Genomic DNA, 26,195 nt, shown 5'->3' with positions numbered 1-26,195 from the left:
ACTTAAGATTCCGTCAGTCGCAATGAGTTTGTGAGTGAGATAAATAATTTGTCCTGTGATGGAAGCTGGAAGTCATTCAAAGAAAGTGGCTTTGTTGTAAAAAAAACACCAAGATTGGTTTGACGATAATGATGAAGAAGTTAATCTTATCTTAGAGGAGAAGTGAAAGGCATTTAACATGTTGCAAAATGTTGACATGTCAACGAACAGGACAGTAGCTACATATTTCAAGGCTGTAAAAGCAACAGTGCTGAGGAAGCTACAGATGATGCAGGAAAATTGGTGGAGTGATAGATGTGATGAAAGCCAAGCAGCTTCAAATGCTAACATTTCAAAACTTTTTTACTCTCTCTTGAACAACGTTTGTGGACCAGTTTCATCAAAGGTGCGCCACTTTGGAGCAAGGATGGCACAGAATTATTAACAAATCCTAAAGATATTGTTGGGAGATGGAAAGAACATTTTGATGAGTTGCTCAATAGACCCACTGAAGTTGATCTCTCTTTTCTTGATAATATACCCAAGAGACCAATAAAATATCTTATAACAAAAGTTCCAAACCTGGCTGAAATAAAAGCAGCAATCAAGGAATTGAACAATGCAAAGCCCCTGGTATGATGGACTAGGTGCAGAGATATATATGGTGGTGATCATCTTTGTACAATGTTGACGGATGTGATTCAGAGAGTTTGGCAAAGTGAAGAGGTTCCTCCGGATTGGCGTGATGCAACTATGGAAATACTATATAAATCTGACGGTGGAAAGGATGTCAGTGATAATTATTGTGGCATCTATCTATTAGCTGTTGCTGGAAAGGTCCTTTCTAGGGTAATGCTGGACAGATTGCTTCTGCACATTGCTGATGAGGTTCTACCAGAATTGCAATGTGGGTTTAGGGATAGTAGGAGTACTATGGACATGATATTTTTGGCTAGACAGTTGCAAGAGAAGTGCATAGAACAGGATATGGACTTATACCAAGTTTTCATTGACCTAACAGAAGGGTTTGATTCTATCAATAGAATTGCACTTTGGGAGATCATAAAAAAGCTAGGATGCCCTGAAAAATTTGTGAGAATGCTTAGACAAGTTCATGACAAAATGGAAGTGAGAGTTAATTTTGGAGTACCTTATCAGATCCAATTTCTGTAGAAACTGGTGTAAAGCAAGGTGATATTCCTTCTCCTACACTGTTTGCTATATATTTTGCAATAGTCTTTCAAATAGCTTTTAAAGATTGCCCCAAAGGGGCCTATATAAGATATATGACAACAGGAAAACTGTTCAATTTCAAAAGACTCTGTTTCAAAACGAAAGTTCTGCATTCTCACCTTGTTGAGTTTCTGTATGCAAATGATTGTGACCTGTTGGCACATTCTCAGAAAGATTTGCAGCACTTGGTAAATGCGACTTCATCAATACTGTCTGAGAAAAATTTTGGGGATAAACTGGAAAATGGCCATTAGTAATGTGGAGGTGCTTGAGAGGAGTGGCAGTAGAAGTATAGAGTCATTTTGCAAGGACATTTGAGGTAGGGGGGGAACATTTGGTAAGGATGAGTGATGAGCGACTGGTGAGCTGGAAGATGGCAGGAGACCAGCGCATAAGCCTAAACTAAGGTTTAAGGATTGCTTTAAAAATGCTCTAATACAGACAGGAATTGCAGCTGGTAATTGGGAGAGGGAGGCACAAGACCATGATGGATGGAGGAAGATAGTTCATGATGGTTGTTCGAAGTTTGAGAGGGGGAGAGTGAAGTATGAGAGAATTAGGAGGAGGCTTAGAAGGGGGGGGGGACATGTGGAGAGTGAGAGAATGTTGCTTTTATATGTTTGGTTTGTGGGCAGAGGTGTTTGAGTCATGCAGGTCTGGTTAGCCATCAAATTTCTCATAGAAATTGACCCATGATAAACAATGATGTGGCTATTAAAATTCATAACAGAATATAAAATGTGGAAGGGTGTACCTCTCAGTTGGAGGTCTAAAAAAACATGTTAAGAGAGTGCATATGGTGGCTCCTGTTTCTCCTGCCAGCCAGCACAGTTGTCTAGTATGTAATAAAATGGGTAAAAGCTTGGCTGGGTTTAAAATTCATAGAAGGGCATCACATGGCAATAATCATTTCAGTAAGTCTTCTTGGCAATGGCTTTTCTCATTTAACGAGGATGCAGCTGTCATAAATATATATTTATATATATATATATATATATATGTGTGTGTGTGTGTGTATACATATATGTATATATATATATATATATATATATATATATATATACTGGTAGTCTGATACAATTCCCTGCTACCACCATTCAGTCCTTCCAAGCCTGTTTCTTTTGTCTAATAGCCCTGTCAACTACATTGTTCCGCCACCACATTACCTTAGGTTGAGAGGGGACTTTGCACCATCCACAGATCTGGTCAGTAGCTCTCAGCAGGTTGTCCTGTAGAAACCTCCAGTTGTCTTCCCCCTCTATTTTGTCAAAGGCTTCGTCAAAGACTTGTCTCTAAATCTCTGTCCATTCGCAGGATCTTTAAACTTCAAGACCCTTCTCTTCCATGCTGGTCGTCATCTGGGCATCCATTTAGCCCTAATCCTGAAGTCACTAACTACTAGTCTCTGTTGTGGGGTACATTCTTCACCTGGAAATGTTTTGGCATTTAGAAGCAGTCATCTTTCCCTTTTTCTGGCGAGGATATAGTCAATTTGGCTAGTGTGTCTACCAGAACGGTAGGTGACTAGGTGACTGGCAATGACACTCCGGTCTCACGCCATTTCCACTCTACCAGTCACTCTTTGCAACACCTGTCTGTGTTCGGATTGTCCTTGCACGGGGGCCATCCGGACTCCTGTTTGCGCCGTGAACAAGGATTAATCTTCTCTCTTCACTCCTTTGCGCCACATGTACTCGTCTCTCCTCCCCTCTTCATCTAATCTCCTCCTCTTGCCTCTCTCCCCCTCCCTCCTACTTCCTCCCACCTACCTCTCCTCTCTTGCTCCGATTCCTACTTCTCTTCACCCCTACTCTCTTTCTCTCTTCTCTCTTACTCTCTTTCTCTCATACCCACCTTCCCCTTCCCCCTTCATCGTCAACCCTCCCTCATAAGCCCACCCCACCCCTACACATTCCTACCCCGCCTTCCCTATCTTTCCCATCCCACCCCATCCCATCCCTTACACCCTCTCCCACATACTCCCACCCTCAGCCTAACCCACACTCCACCCGTACTTTCCCCACTTTTGCCTCCCAACACCATCAGACCACACCACACCACACTACACCATACCACACAACACATCACATCACAACACACCACCACGCACACACCAGCACTGACCAATTCCCATCCCCACATTTTCACACCTACACATACATACACGTACACGTCAAGATCACCAGCCCTCTTTCACACGCACATAATACTCTTACACACACGCGCACCTTCGTTTTGGGATCACTACTACTTTGTTATCTCCCCTTCTTCTTAGCTCTCCTGTGTGACCGTTCTGTCCGGCATTCGCCATGATAGATCGCTAACCACTACACATATTTTTTTCTCTCCTTGTTTCTTTCTGTGTTCCTTTCTGTGGAAGAGCATAGGCTCAAAACGTTAAAGACTTTTTCAATTCCCGAGCGTTATACTAATACATCTGTTTGTTTTCTACACCACCTGTCTTCGTCTTTTGTTTTTTTGTGAATTCTCCCTATATATATATATATATATATATATATATGGATATGATGTGCATATTTTGTATGTACATAAAGGTTGGCATTTGTTTGCTTTGCTTGTCACTATCTTCATGAAATGGTAACATGATTTTTACAGTCTTTGTTAACATGTAATCTGGTTGCTCTGCATTTTCAAAGACCATTGCAATAAAAAAAAAAATCCCTTAGTTGAAAAATAGGTAACGGTTGGTGACACTGCCTCAAATAAATCCCTGTGTAGCCCTTGCTAGTAAGGAAAAAACAATGTTATGTATTATTGTATTAATGATATAGCAGTGGCTATTTGCTGCTTTTCCCCTCCAACAGTAGGACTTGAACTAAATACTGGAAGCTAATGAGGCATACAGTGATTTTACAAAATTTTGCAGTGTTCTCACTGTTTATCATAATGATATGGAACTACCCCATGGTATCTGTTTACAGATATACTTTGATCACCATCATCAGTTGTTGCATGCACATGTACACCGTAACTTTGGCACATCTACTCTGGTAACTACCATTAATTTTTATGCACATGTGCACACTATCACTACAGCACATCTACTTTAGTCTGAAGCATATTATTAAAAAAAGCTCTGACTGAAAAATCACTTCTTTTGTATATTACCAGGTGCATGGTTGCAGGCTTACAAAGCGGAACAGCTGCGCCGTCTTAATACTGTATTAAAAACAAAGATTATGTCCAATGAGGAAATCAAGAAAGAATTAAAACGACATACAAGTAGAAAATCTAGTAAAGGCATTTGGGGAAAAACTTCCTTTCTTTTTGATACTCATTATATTGTAAGTTGTACAAGGTTTCAGTCATATTAATAATTTGGTTAGTTTGAAAATTGTTACTTCATGCAACTTGATATGCATAAGATTGTTGACTTTCAGGATATTTCTGATTAAAGTTAGGAGTTTTATAGTAGTAAATTACAGGGGTTATACTGAAAGTTATGTAAAGGTAGGTGTAACTTTTTATTTGTTGGCATACATTGTTCAAATTGAACACTTCCTTTAAAGCAACTCTTTATCCTTTCTTCTTCGTTACAGACAAATAATGGGTTCCAAGGAGAAGCAATGTGCTGTGAGTTCTTGTTGTAGGAAGGGATGCAGGCTGTCTAACATTTATAGAAGGCTACAAGTTGTTTATTGGAGATGACACCGTTGATAAAAGCAATGTGCACAGATGGATGAAGATGTTTAAAGAAGGGGAAACCATCATTGAGGACAGACCATACTGTGTGAACCCATGAACTGCAACCACTGATATAAATTGCTAGCAAGAAGATGAAGAAGTCATTCATGAGGACAGATGAGTCACAATTCATGAGCTTGCTGCACAACTACTGTATTCACAATGCATTACAGAAGAACATGCTGGAAGACTTTGGGTATTGGAAAGAGTGTGCAAAGTGGGCACCTTGGCAGCAAACACCTGATCTGAGGGAGAAAAAAGTGAAAGTCTGCTAAGATTTGCAGGAATTATTTGAATCCAATGAAGATAAATATCTTTTTCTTTTTTTTTTATCCAGATCATTAGCTGGGGATGAAATGTGGCCATGTCTTTGTGATCCAGAAACAAAGGCCTGTCCATGGAATGGCATCACACCATTTCTCCAAGGCCTAAGGAGTTCAAGAGCTAGCGAGAAAGTCATGATGACTGTTTTGAGGGTATGAAAATGCATCCCTCTCTTCAATTTTCTGGAATATGGCTGTACCATGAACAGCAAGCACTACATTGGGACACTCAAAAAGATTAGGGAAGCTATTAGAAGAAAGAGACCAAACAAGAATCTTAAAAATGATCCACATTCAGCCATGGTTAAGGGATTGCTTTCGTGATCATGAGATCATGGTTTTGATTCCCAGCTGTGTCATGTTCTTGAGGAAAACATTTCATTTCATGTTGTATCCATCCACCCAGCTGTATAGGGGTAACCTTGTGATGGACTGGCATACAAGGGTGAGATGGTGACTCAGGAACATCACCTGAATGGAGGTCTTATAAGCTACGTCTTATATTCAGTGATCAAAAGGACGAATAGTACAACCAATACTGTGAATCCCGATTGGTTGGGATTAGTTGTTCAACTGCACTGAAGGTCAACAACAACAACACATCTTTTCTCAGAAATCAGATAATCAGCAAATTGGGCTTGTCAGTGTTTCCCTTATCCATCTTACAATCCAGATCTGGTACCCTCTGACTTCCATTTGTTTGGTGTGATGAATGACAGTCTCCAAGGACAATAACTTCATGATGCTAAGAAGGGGAAAGTGACTGTGAAGAATTGGTTGTAACAGTGCACACTTGAATTTTTTGAAAGAGGATTTGAGAGTTGGGTTCAGTGATGGCACAGATGCATTGCTTCTAATGGAGACTATGTTGAGTAGTACCTTTGCATAGAGGAAGAGTTACTCTACTAACATGTGCTGTTTGAAAGACATAAGTCAACTAATAAAAGTGTTATACCCACTTCAGGACAACCCTCATAAAACATAACTAAAAAAAAATTTATAATTAAACCTTGGGAGAGGCATTATGCCGGTAATAAACACACGCACTGGTTCAGTCCTTTATTAATTTATAAACAGTATATAGTTTTTTTGTTAAATCATTTCATTGCACTCTTGCAATCTCTTCAGTAACTTGTCTCTCCACTTCCATTTATTTTGAATGTATGATATGGTGTTGTTTTGAAACTGTTCGGTATGAGCATGTGAGTGTGTGCAAGCTCGTATATGTACACATACGAAAAAAAAAAAATTTATAGTTTCACACGTACTACAGATTTTACATAGGCTATTTTATTTGTATTTATATGCTCTATGCAGTTAAAATTAGACACAAAAACTAAAACTGAGTTACCTAAGACAATATTGGTTTCAAGTTTTGGCACAAGGCCAGCAATTTGGAAGGAAGGGGGTAAGTCTATTATAACGGCCCCGAAAGAATAATAGGCAAAGCTGACCTTGACAGAATTTGAACTTAGAATATAAAGACAGACAAAATACCGCTAAGCATTTTGCCTCGCATGCTAATGATTCAGCCAGTTTGCTACCTTATCTTAAGACAATATTTAAACCCTTAGGGCTTTGTGCCTAGAGTAGAAAAGAATATTTAAACCCTTAAAGTGTTATCAAGTACATACCTGCAATCTTACAGAGTACAACAGTTGTACCAGTTCAATACTATATTATGTGCAAAGATTAATTCCAGTAATGAAATCCAAGCCATATTCAGAAAGCAAAAATCATAAAGGTATGTCTCAAAAATCTTTTTAAAAATTTTCTTAAATCTATTTAGTTTTAGTTGCTACAAGTTACCAGTTTAATTCTTTAGAGGATAAGCTGGTTGCTTTGCCAGATAGATACTTCTGTGGAAATACAAAGAAAGATCCAATCTTTTCAATATCTATAGTTTTTAAAGAATTTTCCAAGCCTGATATGATTCTGATATGTTTTTATATAAGTTTAAATAACAATTTTATTTTCTTTGTACAATGTAAAAATATACCTCCTCCTCCTCCTACTACTACTACTACTACCACTACTACTGCCACTACTACTACTACTACTACTACTACTACCACCACTACCACTACCACCGCCACTACTACTACTACTACTACCGCCACCACCGCCACTACTACTACTACCACTACCACCGCCACTACTTCTACTACTACTACTACTACTACTACTACTACTACAGTGCAGAAACAACAGTCTTCTTCATCATAGAATTAAACCCAGATAATCAGCATTATCTTTCATTATCTAAGTTTTTAAAAAGTATAAGCAATGGAAATATACTGTAATTGATGAAATTGGTACCTCAAAATTGGGTTTAGGCAAAAGAAGTAAATATTGGTTTCAAATTTTGGCACAAGGCTATCACTTCTGGGAAAGGATGTAAGTAGATTACATCAACCCCAGTGCTCGGCTGGTACTTATTTTATTGAGCCCCGAAAGGATGACAGGTAAATTCAGCCCTGGTGGTATTTGACCAATCGCAGCAAAACAAGTAACTAAACTGTTTATACACACATCATATCTAATAACTTCAGAAAATACACAATTATATAATAGACTATAGTCATATATTATTGAATATACTATATTGTAGAATACACTATTTTGATGTAGAATAAACTGCATTATAGAACACACTGTTATATTATAGAATTTAGTGTATTATAGAATATACTGTATTATAGAATATACTATATTATAGACTTCGTTAGATAATAATGAATAAGGTGCAGGAGTGGCTGTGTGGTAAGTAGCTTGCTTACCAACCACATAGTTCCGGGTTCAGTCCCACTGCGTGGCATCTTGGGCAAGTGTCTTTTACTATAGCCTCGGGCCGACCAAAGCCTGGTGAGTGGATTTGGTAGACGGAAACTGAAAGAAACCCGTCGTATATGTGTATATATCATCATCATCATCATCATCATCGTTTAACGTCTGCTTTCCATGCTAGCATGGGTTGGACGATTTGACTGAGGACTGGTAAAACCAGAGGGCTACACCAGGCTCCAATCTGATTTGGCAGAGTTTCTACAGCTGGATGCCCTTCCTAACGCCAACCACTCTGAGAGTGTAGTGGGTGCTTTTACATGCCACCGGCACGAAGGCCAGTCAGACGGTACTGGCAATGGCCATGCTCAAAATGGTGTATTTTACGTGCCACCTGCACGGGAGCCAGTCCAGCAGCACTGGCAACGATCTCACTCAAACTCGATCGAATGACATGGTGAATAATTTAACCCAAGAAATACCATACCTGAATAACATAGTGACCGGTCATAAGCTTTTTTACTTAATCAGAACAGACCTGGGCTGGGGGTTGATCAATAACTTGGATCTCCACAAGACAAGAAACACCACCATCAACAACTCCAATACAAACACTAAACAACAACAAGAGCAGAACCACTGCCAATATCAACACTACCAGCAATACCACCACCACATAGACAGACAGACAGACACACACACACACACACATATACACACATACATATGTGTGTGTGTGTATATATATATATATATATATGTGTGTGTGTGTTTGTGTGTCTGTGTTTGTCCCCCTAGCATTGCTTGACAAACGATGCTGGTGTGTTTACGTCCCCGTCACTTAGCGGTTTGGCAAAAGAGAACAATAGAATAAGTACTAGGCTTACAAAGAATAAGTCCCGGGGTCAATTTGCTCGGCTAAAGGCGGTGCTCCAGCATGGGCGCAGTCAAATGACTGAAACAAGTAAAAGAGTAAAGAGAATAATATAGTTTATTATAGAAATAGGTTTTATTTACTTTCAGCTGAAATTGAGACTTGGGTTACTCCAAAATTAGAATCACTTTTTATAAATGTTATTCCACTTTTTTTTTTCCTTAAATTTTCCGTTTATTGTTTTTCCCCTTCTAGCTGAAATATTGCAAAGTTACTGATCCAGAAGATGTATTCAGCTTGAAAATCTCAAACCAAGGACTAAATCTTGCCAATACTGAAGATTTTCATTTCTTCATAAACTTGGAAATCATTGATGCTGAAGATAATTTTTTGAAATTAGGTATGTGAGAATGAAGTTTTTCCCTTTTTTTTTTTTTTTAACAGTTTTGCTCATTAATTGCTAATCCTGTAGAATAGGGGTCTCCAACCACCAGGCTGTAAATCAGTTTCGGGCCATGGGTCATTTGGTACTGGATCAGACTACACAGAAACAATAAATGGTAAAATTTTATTTCTATTTTGTTGCTGAGCTCTAATTGTGGTGGAAACCTGTGAAAGGGGTAGAGCCAGAAAGATGTGGGATAAGTGGTGAGAAAGGATCTTTGGATGCTGAGCCTCTTAAATGACGAAGGACTGGGAATTCTGACAATTTACTCTACATGAGAAAACACACCAAGCTAAGTAAAATCACTGCCATCCATACATACAGGCTTGTCCTTTACATGTGCTGGTGCTACATAAAATGCACTTGTGTATTATAAATATGTACTCTACAGAAAAGTACTGAGTAATTCTTTGTTAAATTGTCTTTATTATTACTCAACATAAAAATAAACACACACACACACACACATTTGTTTGTATGTATGTGCACTCTATTTATGAATGTTGTATGTATCTTGCTGTATGCATATATGATTTGTGTCTATTATTCAGTTATAATTATTTTAATTCTTTCTTCAAAGAAGGAACTAGTTTCTAACAAGGAAATAAAACTCCTCCATTGGAATTTGGATTAACTACAATGATAAGTGTTACATGCTTAGCTTTAGAAAAGTCTTATAAATGCACATTTTTACTGTTTCTGTTTTGCAGTGTGTGACAGTTTGTAATTTTCTTTGCTTGGGAATCCTAGCTTTCCTAGATTGTCACTTAAACATTTATTAACAAAACCACCTGCACCAATTATTATTGGTGTAAATGTGAATTTCTAATCAGGGAAGAGCAGCTGCATGTTTCAAAATGGTTGCCTATAAATACTCTCCTTGTCACTGGTTTTGGAAGAAATTTTCTCATCTGTAGGACAATTAACCATAGAAATCTTTGACAAACTCAGACTTTTCTCTGACAAGTTGAAGGCGAAAAAAGAAATCAAGGCTGCAGAAAATATTTAAAAAATGAAACATGAGCATTCTATAAATTTACAAAAGAATCATCCTCATTGAATACTTACAAGACAGGAATAGTGTTCAAAGGAAATAGCTCATACTTCTGTCTGTTTGTCCATCTATCTGTTTATCAATCCATCTGTCTCATCTACTTGCCTGTCTGTTTAAAATATCCATCATTCTATCTAGCTATCTCTTTAATTATCACATCTGTCAATCTGTCTAGTTTCTTTTTTTCCCTGCCTGTCTACCTACCTACTTTCCCTGTCTGTCTGTCTGACTCCCCGCCCCCGTCTGCTTGTCTATTTGTCTGTCTGTCTATATGCTGCCTGTCTGCTTTTTCTTTATATTTTTTGGCTGGGGCATTGAAAGCAAGGTCTTCCACCAGTCTTCCTATTTCTCAAGTACACAAGTTCTTTAATGTCAGGAAATCAATAGTACATGTATTTTCTGAATTTTTTTCTCCCTCCCATCTCTTTTAGAGACATTTGCATCATTCAGTCGCCTGGTACAACTTAAACTACCATTAAACAAACTAACGAATTTAAGTGTGAGCTTTGGTGAATTTCCACATCTTCAGGTCAGTAAAGACAATTTGATAAATAACATTTGAAAAATAAGCTCAGCGCTTAACTTCACAGTGGCTGTGAGGTAAAGGTGCTGGACCACTCAGGGCATAATTGCATAGTTCAAATTTTACTGCAGCTTGTATTCAAGAGAGGAGATATTGCTATGAGTACTATTGTCTTTTTGGACTGCAAATCCCATTTTATGTGTATTTGTTTGTAATATTATATTGGTTGGAATGGTAAGGATTCCAGAATCTTATGGGGATACACTGGAACTCTACTTGTGTTACCATCACTATATATTTTCACCTAGGACACTATGTGAAGTGGTTGATAAGTAAACTTGAGGCATAAGTTGAGGGGACCTTTTAGTCTTTCAAGGACATGGCAATTTCCTTTAATACTAGCATCATGATAAAATAACATCCAATACACTCTGTAAAGAGGTTGATGTTAGGAAGGGGCATTCAGTCATAAAAACAAAACCAAGCCAAAAATTGAAACTTACAAGTGAGATGTTCTTGAACTCATCTAGGAGGGTAGTAGTAGTCTATCCAGTCCATGCCAGTATGGAAAGCAATGTAAAAACGATAATGATTATAATGATTATAATGATTATGAAGAAAATGGTGATAATGATGACAATCTCCAAATATCTTAATGCATTCAAAGACTTGTACTCTGCAGCAGAGATATCAAGACCGATCCTTCTGGTGGTGTAAAGCAATCATGGCAGTGCCACATAAAAGTGCTCATATGGTGTCACGTAAAAGTACCCAGGCAGTGCCATATCAGAACACCCATGCGGTGCCACATGAAAGCACCCGTACAGTGCCACATAAAAGTGCCCATGTGGTGCCACATAAAAGCATCTGTGTGATTCCATGTAAATGCACCCAGCACTATCTGTAAAGTGGTTGGCATTAGGAAGGGCACCCACCCATAGAAACCATGCCAAATCAGACTGCAGTCTGCTGCATCCCACTAGTTTGCCATCTCTGGTCACACCATCCCACCCATGCCAGCATGGACAACAGATGTTGAATGATAATGATGATGATATATCTGCAGGTTCCAGAGATATGTATCTCTGAGATAAGCTGAATTTCAATTCAGACCTATTACTTTTATTTGCAATGTGTCAGCACTCTTAACTACAGTTGGCCTTAAAATGTTAAGTGCTTTCTCTAATGCTATTGCATGTTTGCCTCCAAAGCAAGGTACAGCATTCTGCTTGCCCCAGTTTCCACTCCTGCTTTATGGTCGAGTTGTTAAAAGAAAGAAGCATATTTATTTATGAACCCATCTTTCCCCATATATTCTCACGTCCCACTCATCCAAGTGAGGAAAGTAAATGAAAAAAACAGTATATCTGTTCATTTTTATATCTATTTTGCTTTTTTCATTAACTTGGGTTAAATCAATATATTACAAAGGCATTGTTTTTACAGCTGGATACCTTTCTTGTGGCTAACCTTTTGTCTGTTTTCCAAGCAAGAGATTTCTTATTCCACATGCCTCAGAAGGTGTAAAACCAGCAAATGATTTATTAGCAAGGAAATTAACAATGCCACCATGTCGATCAGCAATGTTTGAAGCAAGGCAAAAGTAAAAACAAACAAACGCACACACACACACACGCACATTCTCTCTCTCTCTCTAGAGTCACAGTAAGCCTTATTCTGTTTCTTATTTCTTTATTGCCCACAAGGGGCTACACACAGAGGGGACAAACAAGGACAGACAAACGGATGAAGTTGATTATATCTACCCCAGTGCATAACTGGTACTTATTTAATTGACTCTGAAAGGATGAAAGGCAAAGTGAACCTCGGCAGAATTTGAACTCAGAACATAGCAGCAGACGAAATACCACTAAGCATTTTGCCTAGTGTGCTAACATTTCTGCCAGCTCGCCGCCTTTATCTGTTTCTGTCTATTAGGTTCATTGATTAAATTCATTTATTCATGAATTCCACTCTTGAAGTGGTTGCCATTAGGAAGGGTATCCAGCCGTAGAAACCATGCCAAATCAGACTGGAACTTAGTGCAGCTCTATGGCTTACCATTTCCAGTCAAAACTGTCTAACTCATATCAGCATGGAAAGCAGACGTTAAATGATGATGATGAGGATGATGATGACAATAATGACTTGGTTGGCTCAGGGCTATAGAAGAAGACATTTGCCCAAAGTGTCTTGCAGTAGAACTGAACCTGACATTTATTTATTATATAATAATATGCAAATCTCCTGATAGGCATCAAGGAAAGGCTAATGAAGATCCACCACCTCATCAGCAACAGGCAGTTCATCACTATCATCAGTACCTACAGCTTCACCATGACATCCATGGAGAAAATCAAAGAGCAGTTCTACATCAACCTGGACACTCGTCTATGCACCACACCTGCCACTGACAAGCTCATCCTGCTGTGTGATTTCAATGCCAGAGTTGACTGACAACTATAAGTGGAGGGGAGTGATCAGGAAGCACAGTGTAGCCAAGATGAACAACAATGAACTTCTCCTGTTGAGCAAATGTGCAGAACATGAACTGCTCATCACAAACACAGGCTGATAAATACAAGAACACATTGATGTGCCCCCAATCCAAATAATGGCATCTCATAGACTACATCATCACCTGTCAGTGAGACAGCAGTGACGTCCTCACCACAAGGGCACTATGCACTGCAGATTTCTCGACAGACCACCACCTTGTTTGAGCCAAGCTCAACATTCACATAGTCCCCCACCACTACAAGTGCCCAAAGCTCATCAAGCAGACCTTCAGCACAACAAGACTCCAGTCTACTCAATACCAATGGGACTTCCAGAAAAAGCCTTGATGAAAGACTTAATGCAGCAGGTCTACTTACTGGAGGACCAAAGGAAAACTGGAACCAATTCAAAGAAGCAGTCATTGAGACAGCCAAAGCAGTCCTTGGCTCTAAGAGGAGGCATCATCAAGACTGGTTTGACGGAAACAATGAAGCCATCCAAGCCCTGATGAATGAGATGAGAGCTGCCTACATCAACTGGCAGAACCATCCCAACTGTGTCTCATGACATGACAGGCTCAAGGAATGCAAGGCCAGCGTTCAGTGTGAAGTCTACACCATGCAAGATAATAAAGCTGATGAAGTGAAGTTCTACGCCGACATAAACAACCCCAAGCAGTTGTTTAATACCATCAAAGCCATCAACAGGCCTTCAAGTAGAGGATTGGCACCCCTACTCTCTGCTGGTGGCTCCACCATAATCAAAGACTGAGCACTTGAAAGATTATTGAAAGCTTGTGGATATCTAATGTTACAAGTATTAACCCATTATCCACATAAATTCTATCAGGAATAAGACCAAACCTGAGTCATCGTCATCATCATCATTTACTGTCCATTTTCCATGCTGGCATAGGGTTTGACAGGAACTGGTAAGGCCAGGGGCTGCACCAAGTTCCATGGTCTGTTTTGGCTTGGTTTCTATGGGTAGATGCCCTTCTTAATGCCAACCACTCCACAGAGTGTACTGGGTGCTTTTTATGCGGTATCATCATAGGTGCTTTCTAAGTGGCACCAGAACTGGTACTTTTTACGTGGCACCAGCACTGGTATTTTTTACGTGGCACCTTGATTTTAGGATCTCAATTCTGTTGTGGTGGCTGGGTCTTCTCAAGTACAGTAATGAGTTGAATCAAATAATAATAATAGCAACAATAACAATTTCTAACATAGGCACAAAGCTAGAAATTTGGTGCAGAGAACTTAATCAATTATATCTATTCCTGAAAGGAATAAAAGGCAAAGTTGACCACTCTGGGATTTGAACTCAGATTGTAAAGAGCCAGAACAAATGCCATAAGGTATCTTTTCTGACTGTCTCACAATTTCTCCAATAATAATAATCCTTTCTATTATAGGCACAAATTTGGTGGGTGGGGGTCAGTTGATTAGATTCACCCCAGTATGTAATTAGTACTTAATTTATTGACCTCAAAAGGATGAAAGGCAAAGTTGATTTCGGCGGAATTTGAACTCAGAACATAAAGACAGACAAAATACCGCTAAGCATTTCACCTGGCGTGCTAGCAAATCTGCCAGCTCGCCGCCTTTTTGCCAATAATAATAATGACAATTTCTAATATGGGCTTAAAATCAGAAATAATACTAACCCTAGCACTTCACTGGTACTTTATTTCATCAGAAAAGAGGAAAAGCTAAATCAGCTTTAGCAGGATTAGAACTTCTGCTGACTATTATTCCTATTAAAAACCTAACTGAAGAGAATTATATTACTACAAGGTATTAGAACTGAAGATCATCATCATCATTATTAATATAAAGGTGGCAAGCTTGCAGAATTGTTACAGCATCAGACAAGATGCTGAGCAGCATTTTGTTCATCTTTACAGTTCGTGTTCAAATTCCGCCAAGGTCAACTGTGCCTTTCATTCTTTCAGGGTTGATTAATTAAGTACCAGTCAAGTACTGGGGTCGTTATGACGACTATCTCTCTCCCCTCAAATTCTAGGCCTTGTTCCTATAGTAGAAAGGATTATTTTTATTTATTATCATTATTATAAGAACACGACTGGCTGCAACCAGAAACTGAAGTTAAAATTCAGACATTGATAACTACAAGAAAACTAAAGTCATTGCTAATTGCTAGAAAACTCTAGATGTTGCTAATTATTAAAAAGTTCCTGGTATTATTATTATCATTATCATCATCATCATCATCATTATTATTATTATTATTATTATTATTATTATTATTATTATTATTATTATTATTATTATTATTATTAAGGTGGTAAGTTGGCAGAAACGTTAGCATGCTGGGTGAAATGCTTAGTAGTATTTCACCTGTCACTACGTTCAGAGTTCAAACTCCGCCGAGGTCGACTTTGCCTTTCATCCTTTAAGGATCAATAAATTAAGTACCAGTTGAGTACTGGGGTCGATGTAATCGACTTACCCCTCCCCCAAATTTCAGGCCTTGTGCCTATAGTAGAAAGGACTATTATTATTAAGGTAGTGAGCTGGCAAAATCGTTAGCATACTGGACAAAATGCTTAGCAGTATTTTGTATGCTGCTATGTTCTGAGTTCAATTCTGCCTTGGTCAACTTTGCCTTCCATCCTTTTAGGGTCGATAAATTAAGTACCAGTGAAACAGGGTTGATGTAACTGACTAGTCCCCTCCCCCAAAATTTCAGGTCTTGTGCCTATAGTAGAAAGTATTATTATTATTATTATTACACAGTAAACTGGCAGAGTTGTTGGTATGCGGCACAAAGTGTTTAAGGTTGTGAGATGTCAAAATTATTAGCACACCAGGCAAAATGCTTAACAACATTTTGTCCATCTCTATGTTCTGAGTTCAAATTTTGCCAAGGTTGACTTTACCTGCCATCCTTTCAGGGTTGATAAAATAACTACCAGTTGAGTACTGGGGTTGATGAAACTGGCTTATCACCTCCCCCTGAAATTGTTGGCCTTGTGCCAAAATTTGAAATAATTTTTTATTTATTTTTTATTATTATTATTATTATTATTATTATTATTATTATTATTATTATTATTATCATTATGTTGTTGTTGTTGTTTTTTTTTCTTTCTTCAAATTTTCTTCCATTTCTCGCCGAGTGTTTTCCGTACACCTAGGGCAGAGAAACTCGTTGTATGCATTCCCAGTTTACACACACAAATTCACAGGTAAAATGTGTATTTAAAAAAAAAAAAAAATTCATGAATGGATGCTGTTTTCACAGCGATAATGCTCTTCTCAGTACATGAGTCGTTCCAGTCAACACGATTTTTTGCACTTCCTGTAGAGATGGTAAGCCTGGTATCATTTTCAAATAGGTTTCAGTACCTTTTTTTATCATTCCTAGAGATCCTACAATCACTGGTACGGTAGTCGCCTTGAGGTGCCACATTTTTTCAATTTCTATTAGCAAGTCTTTATATTTACTGATCTTGTCAAATTCTTTCGCCGCTATATTATGATCAGAGGGAATACTCATGTCAATTAATAAACAGGTCTTCTTTGTCTGATCTTTTATAATAATATCCAGTTTATTAACTTTTATAGCCTTGTCGGTATGTATGGGGAAGTCCCAGAGAATTGATACATTTTCTCCCTCAGTCACAACTTCAGGATGGTGTTTATACCATTTGTCAGCGGTTTTGATTTTATAATGCCGACATATTGTCCAGTGTAAATACTGGCCAACTCTGTCATGTCTTGCTTTATATTCTACAGGTGCTAAAACTCTACACCCTGAGATGAGGTGGTCTATAGTTTCAATCCCATCATTACAAAACCGGCATTTTGGGTCAGCTCCATTTTTTATCACATTGGCTTGGTAGTTCCGGGTTAATAAGCTTTGGTCTTGAGCAGCCAATATGAAACCTTCACTCTCTGCTTTTAGCCCTGAGCTTCGTAACCATTGTTGCGTGTGTTTCTGGTCGACACCAGCTTGTTTGCTATGAGCCATATACTTGCCATGCAGAGGTTTCTGTTCCCATCTGCTAGCTAATTTTTCATTATTATTATTATCATTATTATTATTAGTATTATTATTATTAGTATTATTATTATTAGATGGTGAGCTGGCAGAATTGTTAGTATGCTGGGCAAAATGCTAAGCAGCATTTCATCTACTTTTAAGTTTTGAGTTCAAATTCTGCCAAGGTTGACTTTGCCTTTCATCATTTCGGGGTTGATAAATTAAGTACCATTTAAACACTGGGATCAATGTAATCAACTTACTCCTCCCTCAAAATTTCTGGCCTTGTGCCAAATTTCAAAACCCTTATTATTATTATTATTATTATTATTATTATTATTATTGTTATTTTTTTTTTTCAGTATCTTGATCTTTCTTACAATAACCTAACAGGAGACTGTTTCCAATGTTTAGGATTGATGCCAAATCTACAGTACCTAAATTTAGGAAACAACAACATATCATTCCTGCCAGTAGATTCCACGCAATGTTTCTCATTGTCAGACAGGTTAGCATTTCTGGCGCCATTCAGCCTTTATCACTTGAAATTTGTTTCTTATGCACTCAACACTATCATATTAGAATCAATAGCCAGTAACTGGAAGAAACATTAATACATTTCTTTTTAAATACAGACACAGGTTCAGGTGAGGCTGTGTAGTTGAGAAGTATGCTTCCAGCCATGTGGCTTTGGGGTCAGTTCCAGTGTGTGGCACTTTGGGCAAGTGTCATTTACTATATCCCCAAGTTGACCAAAGTCTTGTGAGTGGATTTCAGTGGATGGAACTGAAAGAAGCATGTCATTATATGTGTGTATGGCATTTCTTTGAGTTTAATTGAAGTTCTGCTTCAGAGAGTTCAAGCTAGTCACTAACAAAGCAACATATGTTTTGAGTAAAGAGAGTTCCTAGTATTTGTAAATATGTGTTTGAGTTAGTGTGTTGGTTGAACTGTTGCTGCATACACCAAAATATCTGCATTTTTTCATATAACAATCTCACATGGAGCAATTTTGGAATGTCTTACAAATCTTCACTGTGCCACTAACAGATTGGATTTGGAGAATCCACATCAGTTTCCTTTGCTCTTTATCTGTGAAACCAAGTGGCACATAGCCTACTACACATAACCTACTGCATCTATGATGATGGGTACAAATGAGAATTCATAGTCAAGGTACATGAGCTGTAAGTTCTGCTTTAATTTGCCATAACTGTTCTCTTTTTCTTGGACTTTAAATTGCACATTCACGTCTGCTGGGCAGCTAACCTCTACAACAGTGCATGACTTTGTTCGTTGTCCCATATGTATGTATGTATGTGGAGATGCAATGGCCCAGTGGTTAGGGCAGCGGACTCGCAGTCATAGGATCGCGGTTTCGAATCCCAGACCGGGCGTTGTGAGTGTTTATTGAACGAAAACACCTAAAGCTCCACGAGGCTCCAGCAGGGGATGGTGGCGAACCCTGTTGTACTCTTTCACCATAACTTTCTCTCACTCTTACTTCCTGTTTCTGTTGTGCCTGTAATTCAAAGGGTCAGCCTTGTCACACTCTGTCACGCTGAATATCCCTGAGAACTACGTTAAGGGTACACATGTCTGTGGAGTGCTCAGCCACTTGCACGTTAATTTCACGAGCAGGCTGTTCCATTGATCGGATCAACTGGAACCCTCGACGTCGTAAGCGACAGAGTGCCAACAACAATGTACGTATGTATGTATGTATGTATGTATGTATGCATGCATGCATGCATGCACGTGTGTGTGTGTATGTCTGGTGTGAATACCTGCTAGTTCTGACATGCCTTTACATATCAGGGTAGTCTTTCCTATGGATAGCATTGTAAAATAGTCTTTGCAACTGTATCATACCTCAGGGGCAGGTAGTATCTTGTAGACATTTTGAAGTAGCTGCTGCTGATGAAGGTGATAGCTTGTGTACTGGAATAGCGGAGCTGACATATTTATTCACAGCATGGAGGTTTGGTGGTATATTTGTCCCTCTTGTTTATCAAGTATTTAGTAGCTATCTCATGTTCCTGGATAGCAAAGGCATATCCTTCTAGGTGGGATGTAATATGTCTATTGAAGGTGCAGCAGAGGCTATTATTCCTCTCATTATGTTTCTATATAAGGTGTTGAGCTAACAGAATTGTTAGCATGCCAGGCAAAATGCTTAGTAACATTTTGTCCATCTTTACGTTCTGAGTTCAAATTCTGCCAAGGTCATCTTTGCCTTTCATCCATTCAGAGTCGATAAAATAAGTATCAGTTGAACACTGGAGTTGATGTAGTCGACTTACCCTCCCCTAAAATTGCTGGCCTTGTGCCAAAATTTGAAAACATTATGTGTGTGTGTGTGTGTGCATGTGTATGTATGTGTTAGTGATTCCCCATCTTGACATCATGTGATAGTTGTAAACAAATGTCTTTGTCACATTAGCAGTGTCCTTGCCAGGGTAGAGAAACTTTATTTACTATGTAAGATGAATCTGTACAATTCTTGTTAACGTTCAAGATTTACAGCTTAGATAATTCATAATTTGTGTGTGTGTGTGTGTCTGATTGTCACATATGTTATGCAAGAATGGCCCTTAAATAAATCATAAATGAGCGGTGTGTGTGTGAGTGTGTGTTAAGTGAAAATCCTACAAAATGTTTCTTATCTTTCTCAGTACAAAGGTTCGATATGTCCGATTTCCCCGTCTAGAAGTATTAAAATTGGATTACAACAAACTGGAAAGTCCTGACATCTTCATACCTCTGGCAAATATAACTCAGTAAGTCAGCACTTTATTTTAAACTTTGCCTTCTCATAAAACTCATGTTTTTCACCAGCATTCCTCCTCCCCATCTCCTCTCCTTCTTCATCTGCTTCATCACCCTCATCTCATCCTCATCTGCCTCATGTCTCACTCCTCTTTCCCATTTCCTTCTCCCCATCTCCTCCTTGTCCTCATCTCCTCTCCCATCTTCTCCTCCCCATCACCTACCATCTTGTTTTCTCCCATCTCCGTCTTCCCCTCCACCATCTTCCTCTCCTTCCCATCCCATCCGCTCACCTCTTCCCATCCTCTCTCCTCTTACCTCACTTCTCACCTCCTCTTTCTCTTCCTCCCTCACTTCCTCAACATTCATAATGTATCAGTGAAACATTGGTAACAACAATGTACTGTTGTCTGTTGGTTTAAAATGTTGTAGATTGGTTATGAGTCATGCAAATAGATTTCTTAGACAGGTAGGCCCAAAGCCAGAAGCTTTGGAACTGAGAACAGTACTTGACTGGGACTTTATTTTATCGACCCTGTTAGGATGAAAACCAAAGTTGACCACAGCTGAATTTGAACCCTTTAAATTAATAACAAATGATACACATCTGTTTTATGGTACCCGATCATTTTACACTGTATTCTTCACACGGGGTACACTAACACTGTCAGACATGTTGAAGGGACACCCTGGAAGAGAAAGTTTTAGCAACCTTGCAGCAATTTGTAGGATAAATTTTTAACCTCCCTTTTTTTTATATATCTATCTGGTTGGGCAAGTATCTCAAACTAAACTTTCCACATCAGATGTCTTGATCTTCCATAGCAGTCCTCAAATCTTCAACCTGATATCTGGTGTCTTCTATATCATCATCATCATCATCATCATCATCATCATCATCATCGTTTAATGTCCGCTTTCCATGCTAGCATGGGTTGGATGATTGACTGAGGACTGGTGAACCAGATGGCTACACCAGGCTCCAATCTGACTTGGCAGAGTTTCTACAGCTGGATGCCCTTCCTAACGCCAACCACTCTGAGAGTATAGTGGGTGCTTTTATGTGCCACCGGCACGAAGGCCAGTCAGGAGGTACTGGCAACGATCTCGCTCGAATGTCTTTTCACGTGCTACTGGCACAAGTGCCAGGAAGGCGATGTTGGTGTATTTTACGTGCCACCGGCACGAAGGCCAGTCAGGAGGTACTGGCAACAATCTCGCTCAAATGTCTTTTCACATGCCACTGGCACGGAAGCCAGACAGCTGCTCTGGCAACAATCACGCTCTTAGTGCTCCACTGGTACAGTTGATTGATATATACTTTTCTTGGTCTGCTGATACTTGTATCATCATTCAAGGGTTTCCAGATGGCTTGGCTTTAGCTGGCCAAAACTTCAAAGTTACAGTCAGCAACATTCTTCTTCAAGAATAATAAATTTGTACTCTGCAAAAGTATAAAGTAACCCATCAGATTAATGTAAAATTGTTTTTATTATAATATAAAAACAAACATTTATATTCATATATTAATAATATGAGTAGCTTATTAGCAATTAGCAATCTAAAGGAAAATTTATAGACATCACTTAAGTGACAGAAGGTACTAAGTGGTACTGGTATTGCTAGAAATAAGAGTCAAACTAATTCACTAACCACAAGAGCACTCTCTTAATGACTGACAAGGGAGATAAGCTCCCTTTGCAGCCATAGCCATATCACCAGTGATTTTAAATTTTGATGCAGAGCATCTTAATTCTCATTGATGGCTCTTACTGTGCCTAGGGCTAAATTCAACTCACCTTGTCAGCTTATAATTAGAAATCACTGGTGATGTGGCTATGTCTGCGAAGGGAGCTTATCTCCCTTGTCAGTCATTAAGATACTTCTCTTGTGGCTTGTTAGTCAGCTTGACTCTTATTTCTATCAATGCCAGTACCACTTAGTACCTTCTGCCTCTCTAGTGATGTCTCTCTCTGTATATATGTATATACACACACACACATATACATGTATATATATAGTTGAAAGTTATAGAAAAACAGAAGACGAAGACAGGTGTATGAACAACAAGCAAGTGTATTAGTTTGATGTTCGGGAAAATGGAAAAGTCTTTTACATTTCGAGCCTATGCTCTTTAACAGAAAGAAACAAGAGAAAATGAAAAAAAGCTTGTAGATTTCAGCAGTCCAGCATGGCAAATGATTGGAAAAAAAAAAGTTTGAAAGAAAGGGAAATAATAATACACACACACACATATGCACGCATGCACACACGCACGTGCGCATGGACACACACACACATATTTCAAGATGTACTTATGCATGCTTCTTTGACCAGCAAATAAAGGAGAATTGAGGGCAATGTTTACTTAGATATACAGGGAGGGAGTAATGAGTAGATAATCATACGAACGAAAGGTACTGAATACTAACAAATTTACGTTTGTAAGATTCAGTTCTGAATTTGAAATGGTGTGTGAAATGAATAAAATATAAATTAGTTCATCATCATCATCATCGTTTAACATCCGTTTTCCATGCTGACATGGGTTGGATGGTTTGACTGGAGACTGGTGAGCCAGGAGACGGCACCAGGCTCCAGTCTGATCTGGCAATGTTTCTACATCTGGATGACCTACCTAACACCCAATGACTCCGAGAGTGTAGTGGGTGCTTTTTACGTGCACGAGGAACCAGTCAAGCAGCTCTGGCAGGGACCCACACATGAATGAGAACAGCCACAACTACAATTTCCATTTGATTGTGATTTGATTTTGATTTACTTGACTCAGTAGGTCTCCTCAAGCACGGAATGTCACCCGATGATTCAAAGGTACATTTAAATGGGCTGGTTATGTGACACTGGTGTAGGCTGTGGCTGTAATCACACTTTCCTTGTTGGGTCTTCTCAATCAGCATATCTCCAGAGGTTTTAGTCTTTCGTCATTGCCTCTGTGAAGCCCAACGTTTGAAGGTCATGCTTCACCACCTCATCCCATGTCTTCTTGGGTCTCCCTCTTCCACGGTTTCCTTCCACTGTTAGGGACTGACACTTCTTCACACAGCTCTCCTCATTCATATGTAGCACATGACCATACCAGTGCAGTCGTCTCTCTTGCACACCCGATGCTTCTTATTTCCAACATTTCACTCAGGGTGCTTACATTCTGTTGTGTGTGCACACTGACATTACACATACAGTTGATCATACTAGCTTCATTTCTTTCAAGCCTATGCATGTCTTCAGCAGTCATGGCCCATGTTCCACTGCTGTGAAGCATGGCAGTTTGCACACATGCATCATACAATCTACCTTTCACTCTGAGCAAGAGACCTTTGTCACCAGTAGGGTAGAAGCTTTCTGAACTTTGCTCAGGCTATTCTTATTCTAGTGGCAACACTCTCTGAGCATCCACCCCCACTACAGACTTGATCACCTAGGTAATGGAAGCTACCAACTACTTCTAGTTTCTTCCCCTGGCATGTGATGGAATCAGTTTTCTGAGTATCTGTGGTGTTTATAACCCCTGTGCATCTGCTGCACACAGAAGCTATCTTCCCAGTTAACCTCCCTTTGATGTTGCTGCACCTCTTATGTGTCCATAGCTTACACTGGGTGCATCTTATAGAGTTACTACATACACCTTTTCTACAGATCAAGCAGGTTTGTGATGTGTTTGCCTTCCTGAAGAGGTTTGTGATGTGTTTGCCTTCCTACTTATTAGGACTTTGGTTTTTGCAACATTGATTCTGAAGCCCTTCGATTCTAAACCTTGCTTCCACACCTGAAATTTCTTCTCTACTTCTGGTAGTGATTCCGCTATGAGAGCAAGGTCATCAGCATAGAGGAGCTCCCAGAGGCAGCCTGTCTTGAATTCCTCTGTTATTGCCTGGCGGGCTATGATGAATAAGAAGGGGCTGAGGGCTGATCCTTGGTGAACCCCTACTTCTACCCGAAATTCTGTGCTATACTCATTGCTGCCCTTTAACTTACTAACAACATCCCTGTACAAGGCCTGTACAGCTCTTATTCACCACTCGTCAATCCCCACTTTCTACATCGTCCACCAGATAAGGGAGCAGGGGACCCTGTCAAAGGCTTTCTCCAAGTCAACAAAAACCAATTACAGGGGTTTATCTTTGGCTAGGTATTTCTCCTGCAGTTGCCATACCAGGAATATATCATCAGTTCTTGGAGAACTATGTTGTGCCGAAACAATTGTAGCAAATAATAGATAAATGTCCAACTGTACTCCATCTTCTTGACTCCAGTTTCTTCAGTTTTATATTCACACATGATGAATGCCTAACCTTAGACTTGGAAGTTTCTAATAATACTACCGATAGTACTGGGTAATTTTGAAGGTGAACGAGCTTTATACTGTACTTTACCACGTTCCTAATGGAATATAGCATAGCTATATGTATATATATATATATATATATATATATATATATATATATATATATGTATATGTATATATGTATATGTATATATATATGTATATATGTATATGTATATATATATATATATATATATGTATATATATATATATATATATATATATATATATATATATATATGTATATATATATATGTATATATATATATATATATATATGTATATATATATATATATATGTATATATATATATATATATATATATATATATATATATATATATATATATATGTATATATATATATATATATATATGTATATATATATATATGTATATATATATATATATATATGTATATATATATATATATATATGTATATATATATATATGCCAGGTTGTTCTTGAGTGCTACTGGTAACATGTAATCCAGTACAACCTGTCACATTGTCGGGTCGTCAGCGACTAAACTGGTGACCCCATCAAGCTTGGTTGGTGAGGTGGGTGTTGTTGGACACTCTGCGGGATGAAAAATAAGACCCGTCAAAGGGCAAAGGAACTCCTGAACAGTCAACGGCCATCTAACAAAATATCTGTAAATATGTATGTCTTTTTTTTCTTATATGTACGTATATGTATATTTTTACTTGTGTCTTTTTACTTTTATTATTTTTACTTATATTATTTTATATCTTTCAATTGCATATCTTTTACTGTTCTTTATATTTATATATATTATTTATATCTAATTCTTATTCACACATCATACTTTTTTAATTTTTTTATATGTATATATATGTTTATATACATATTTATATTTATTGCATATCTTTTACTTTTTTATATTTATATATAATTCTTATTTACATTTGCAAATCACATATCGTACTTTTTTTTTTATGTATGAATGAGCTACTCCGCGTCAGTCACTGGAGTGATATCTGATCCCTTTATAGAGTGTTTGAGTGTTGGTTTGGTGTCCGAGATGGGATAGCTTACCTCATGGGCAGGTAGAAGCTCTTTAACCTTGGTTGGTAATCTGTTGTTGTTGTTGGCACTCCGTCGCTTACGACGTCGAGGGTTCCAGTTGATCCGATCAACGGAACAACCTGTTCGTGAAATTAACGTGCAAATGACTGAGCACTCCACAGACACGTGTACCCTTTATGTAGTTCTCGGGGATATTCAGCGTGACACAGAGTGACAAGGCTGACTCTTTGAATTACAGGCACAACAAAAACAGGAAGTAAAAGTGAGAGAAAGTTGTGGTGGAAGAGTACAGCAGGATTCGCCATCATCCCCTGCCGGAGCCTCGTGGTGCTTTAGGTGTTTTTGCTCAATAAACACTCACAACGCCCGGTCTGGGAATCGAAACCACGATCCTATGATCACGAGACCGCTGCCCTAACCACTGGGCCATTGCACCTTCACCGGCTGGTAATCTACCTAGAAGGAAATCTCCAAAATAAAACCTGAGGCCTTGAAAGTTCCTGGTTTTGTCAATTTTCATGTCACACGAGCGAAAGTCTTCTTGGGCCAATTGGTGGGAGTAGTACAGTTCAAGCTACACCCACTGAAAATTATTCATCTGTACA

At 38.6% G+C, this 26,195-nt stretch overlaps 1 protein-coding gene across 3 annotated transcripts in view; it reads left to right on the top strand.

Moving 5' to 3' along the window:
- Positions 1-26,195, top strand: part of LOC106873252 (uncharacterized) — a 74,321-nt gene that overhangs the window by 3,846 nt on the left and 44,280 nt on the right. The window contains exons 2-6 of one of the 3 annotated variants that reach the window (XM_089357490.1): positions 4,345-4,517; positions 9,154-9,298; positions 10,829-10,926; positions 17,793-17,938; positions 20,106-20,210. In XM_089357490.1, the coding sequence (XP_089213616.1) occupies positions 4,345-4,517; positions 9,154-9,298; positions 10,829-10,926; positions 17,793-17,938; positions 20,106-20,210 (667 nt within the window). The remainder of the gene's footprint in view (positions 1-4,344; positions 4,518-9,153; positions 9,299-10,828; positions 10,927-17,792; positions 17,939-20,105; positions 20,211-26,195) is intronic. The other 2 variants (XM_089357491.1, XM_089357492.1) reach the window with 2 other exon arrangements.

The sequence above is a fragment of the Octopus bimaculoides genome, chromosome 9 (assembly GCF_046866305.1).
Source record: "Octopus bimaculoides isolate indiv1 chromosome 9, ASM4686630v1, whole genome shotgun sequence".
In the NCBI taxonomy this organism is placed as follows: domain Eukaryota; kingdom Metazoa; phylum Mollusca; class Cephalopoda; order Octopoda; family Octopodidae; genus Octopus; species Octopus bimaculoides.
The sequence above is the reverse complement of the archived record's forward strand: the minus strand, read 5'-3'. Positions and strand labels throughout refer to the sequence as shown.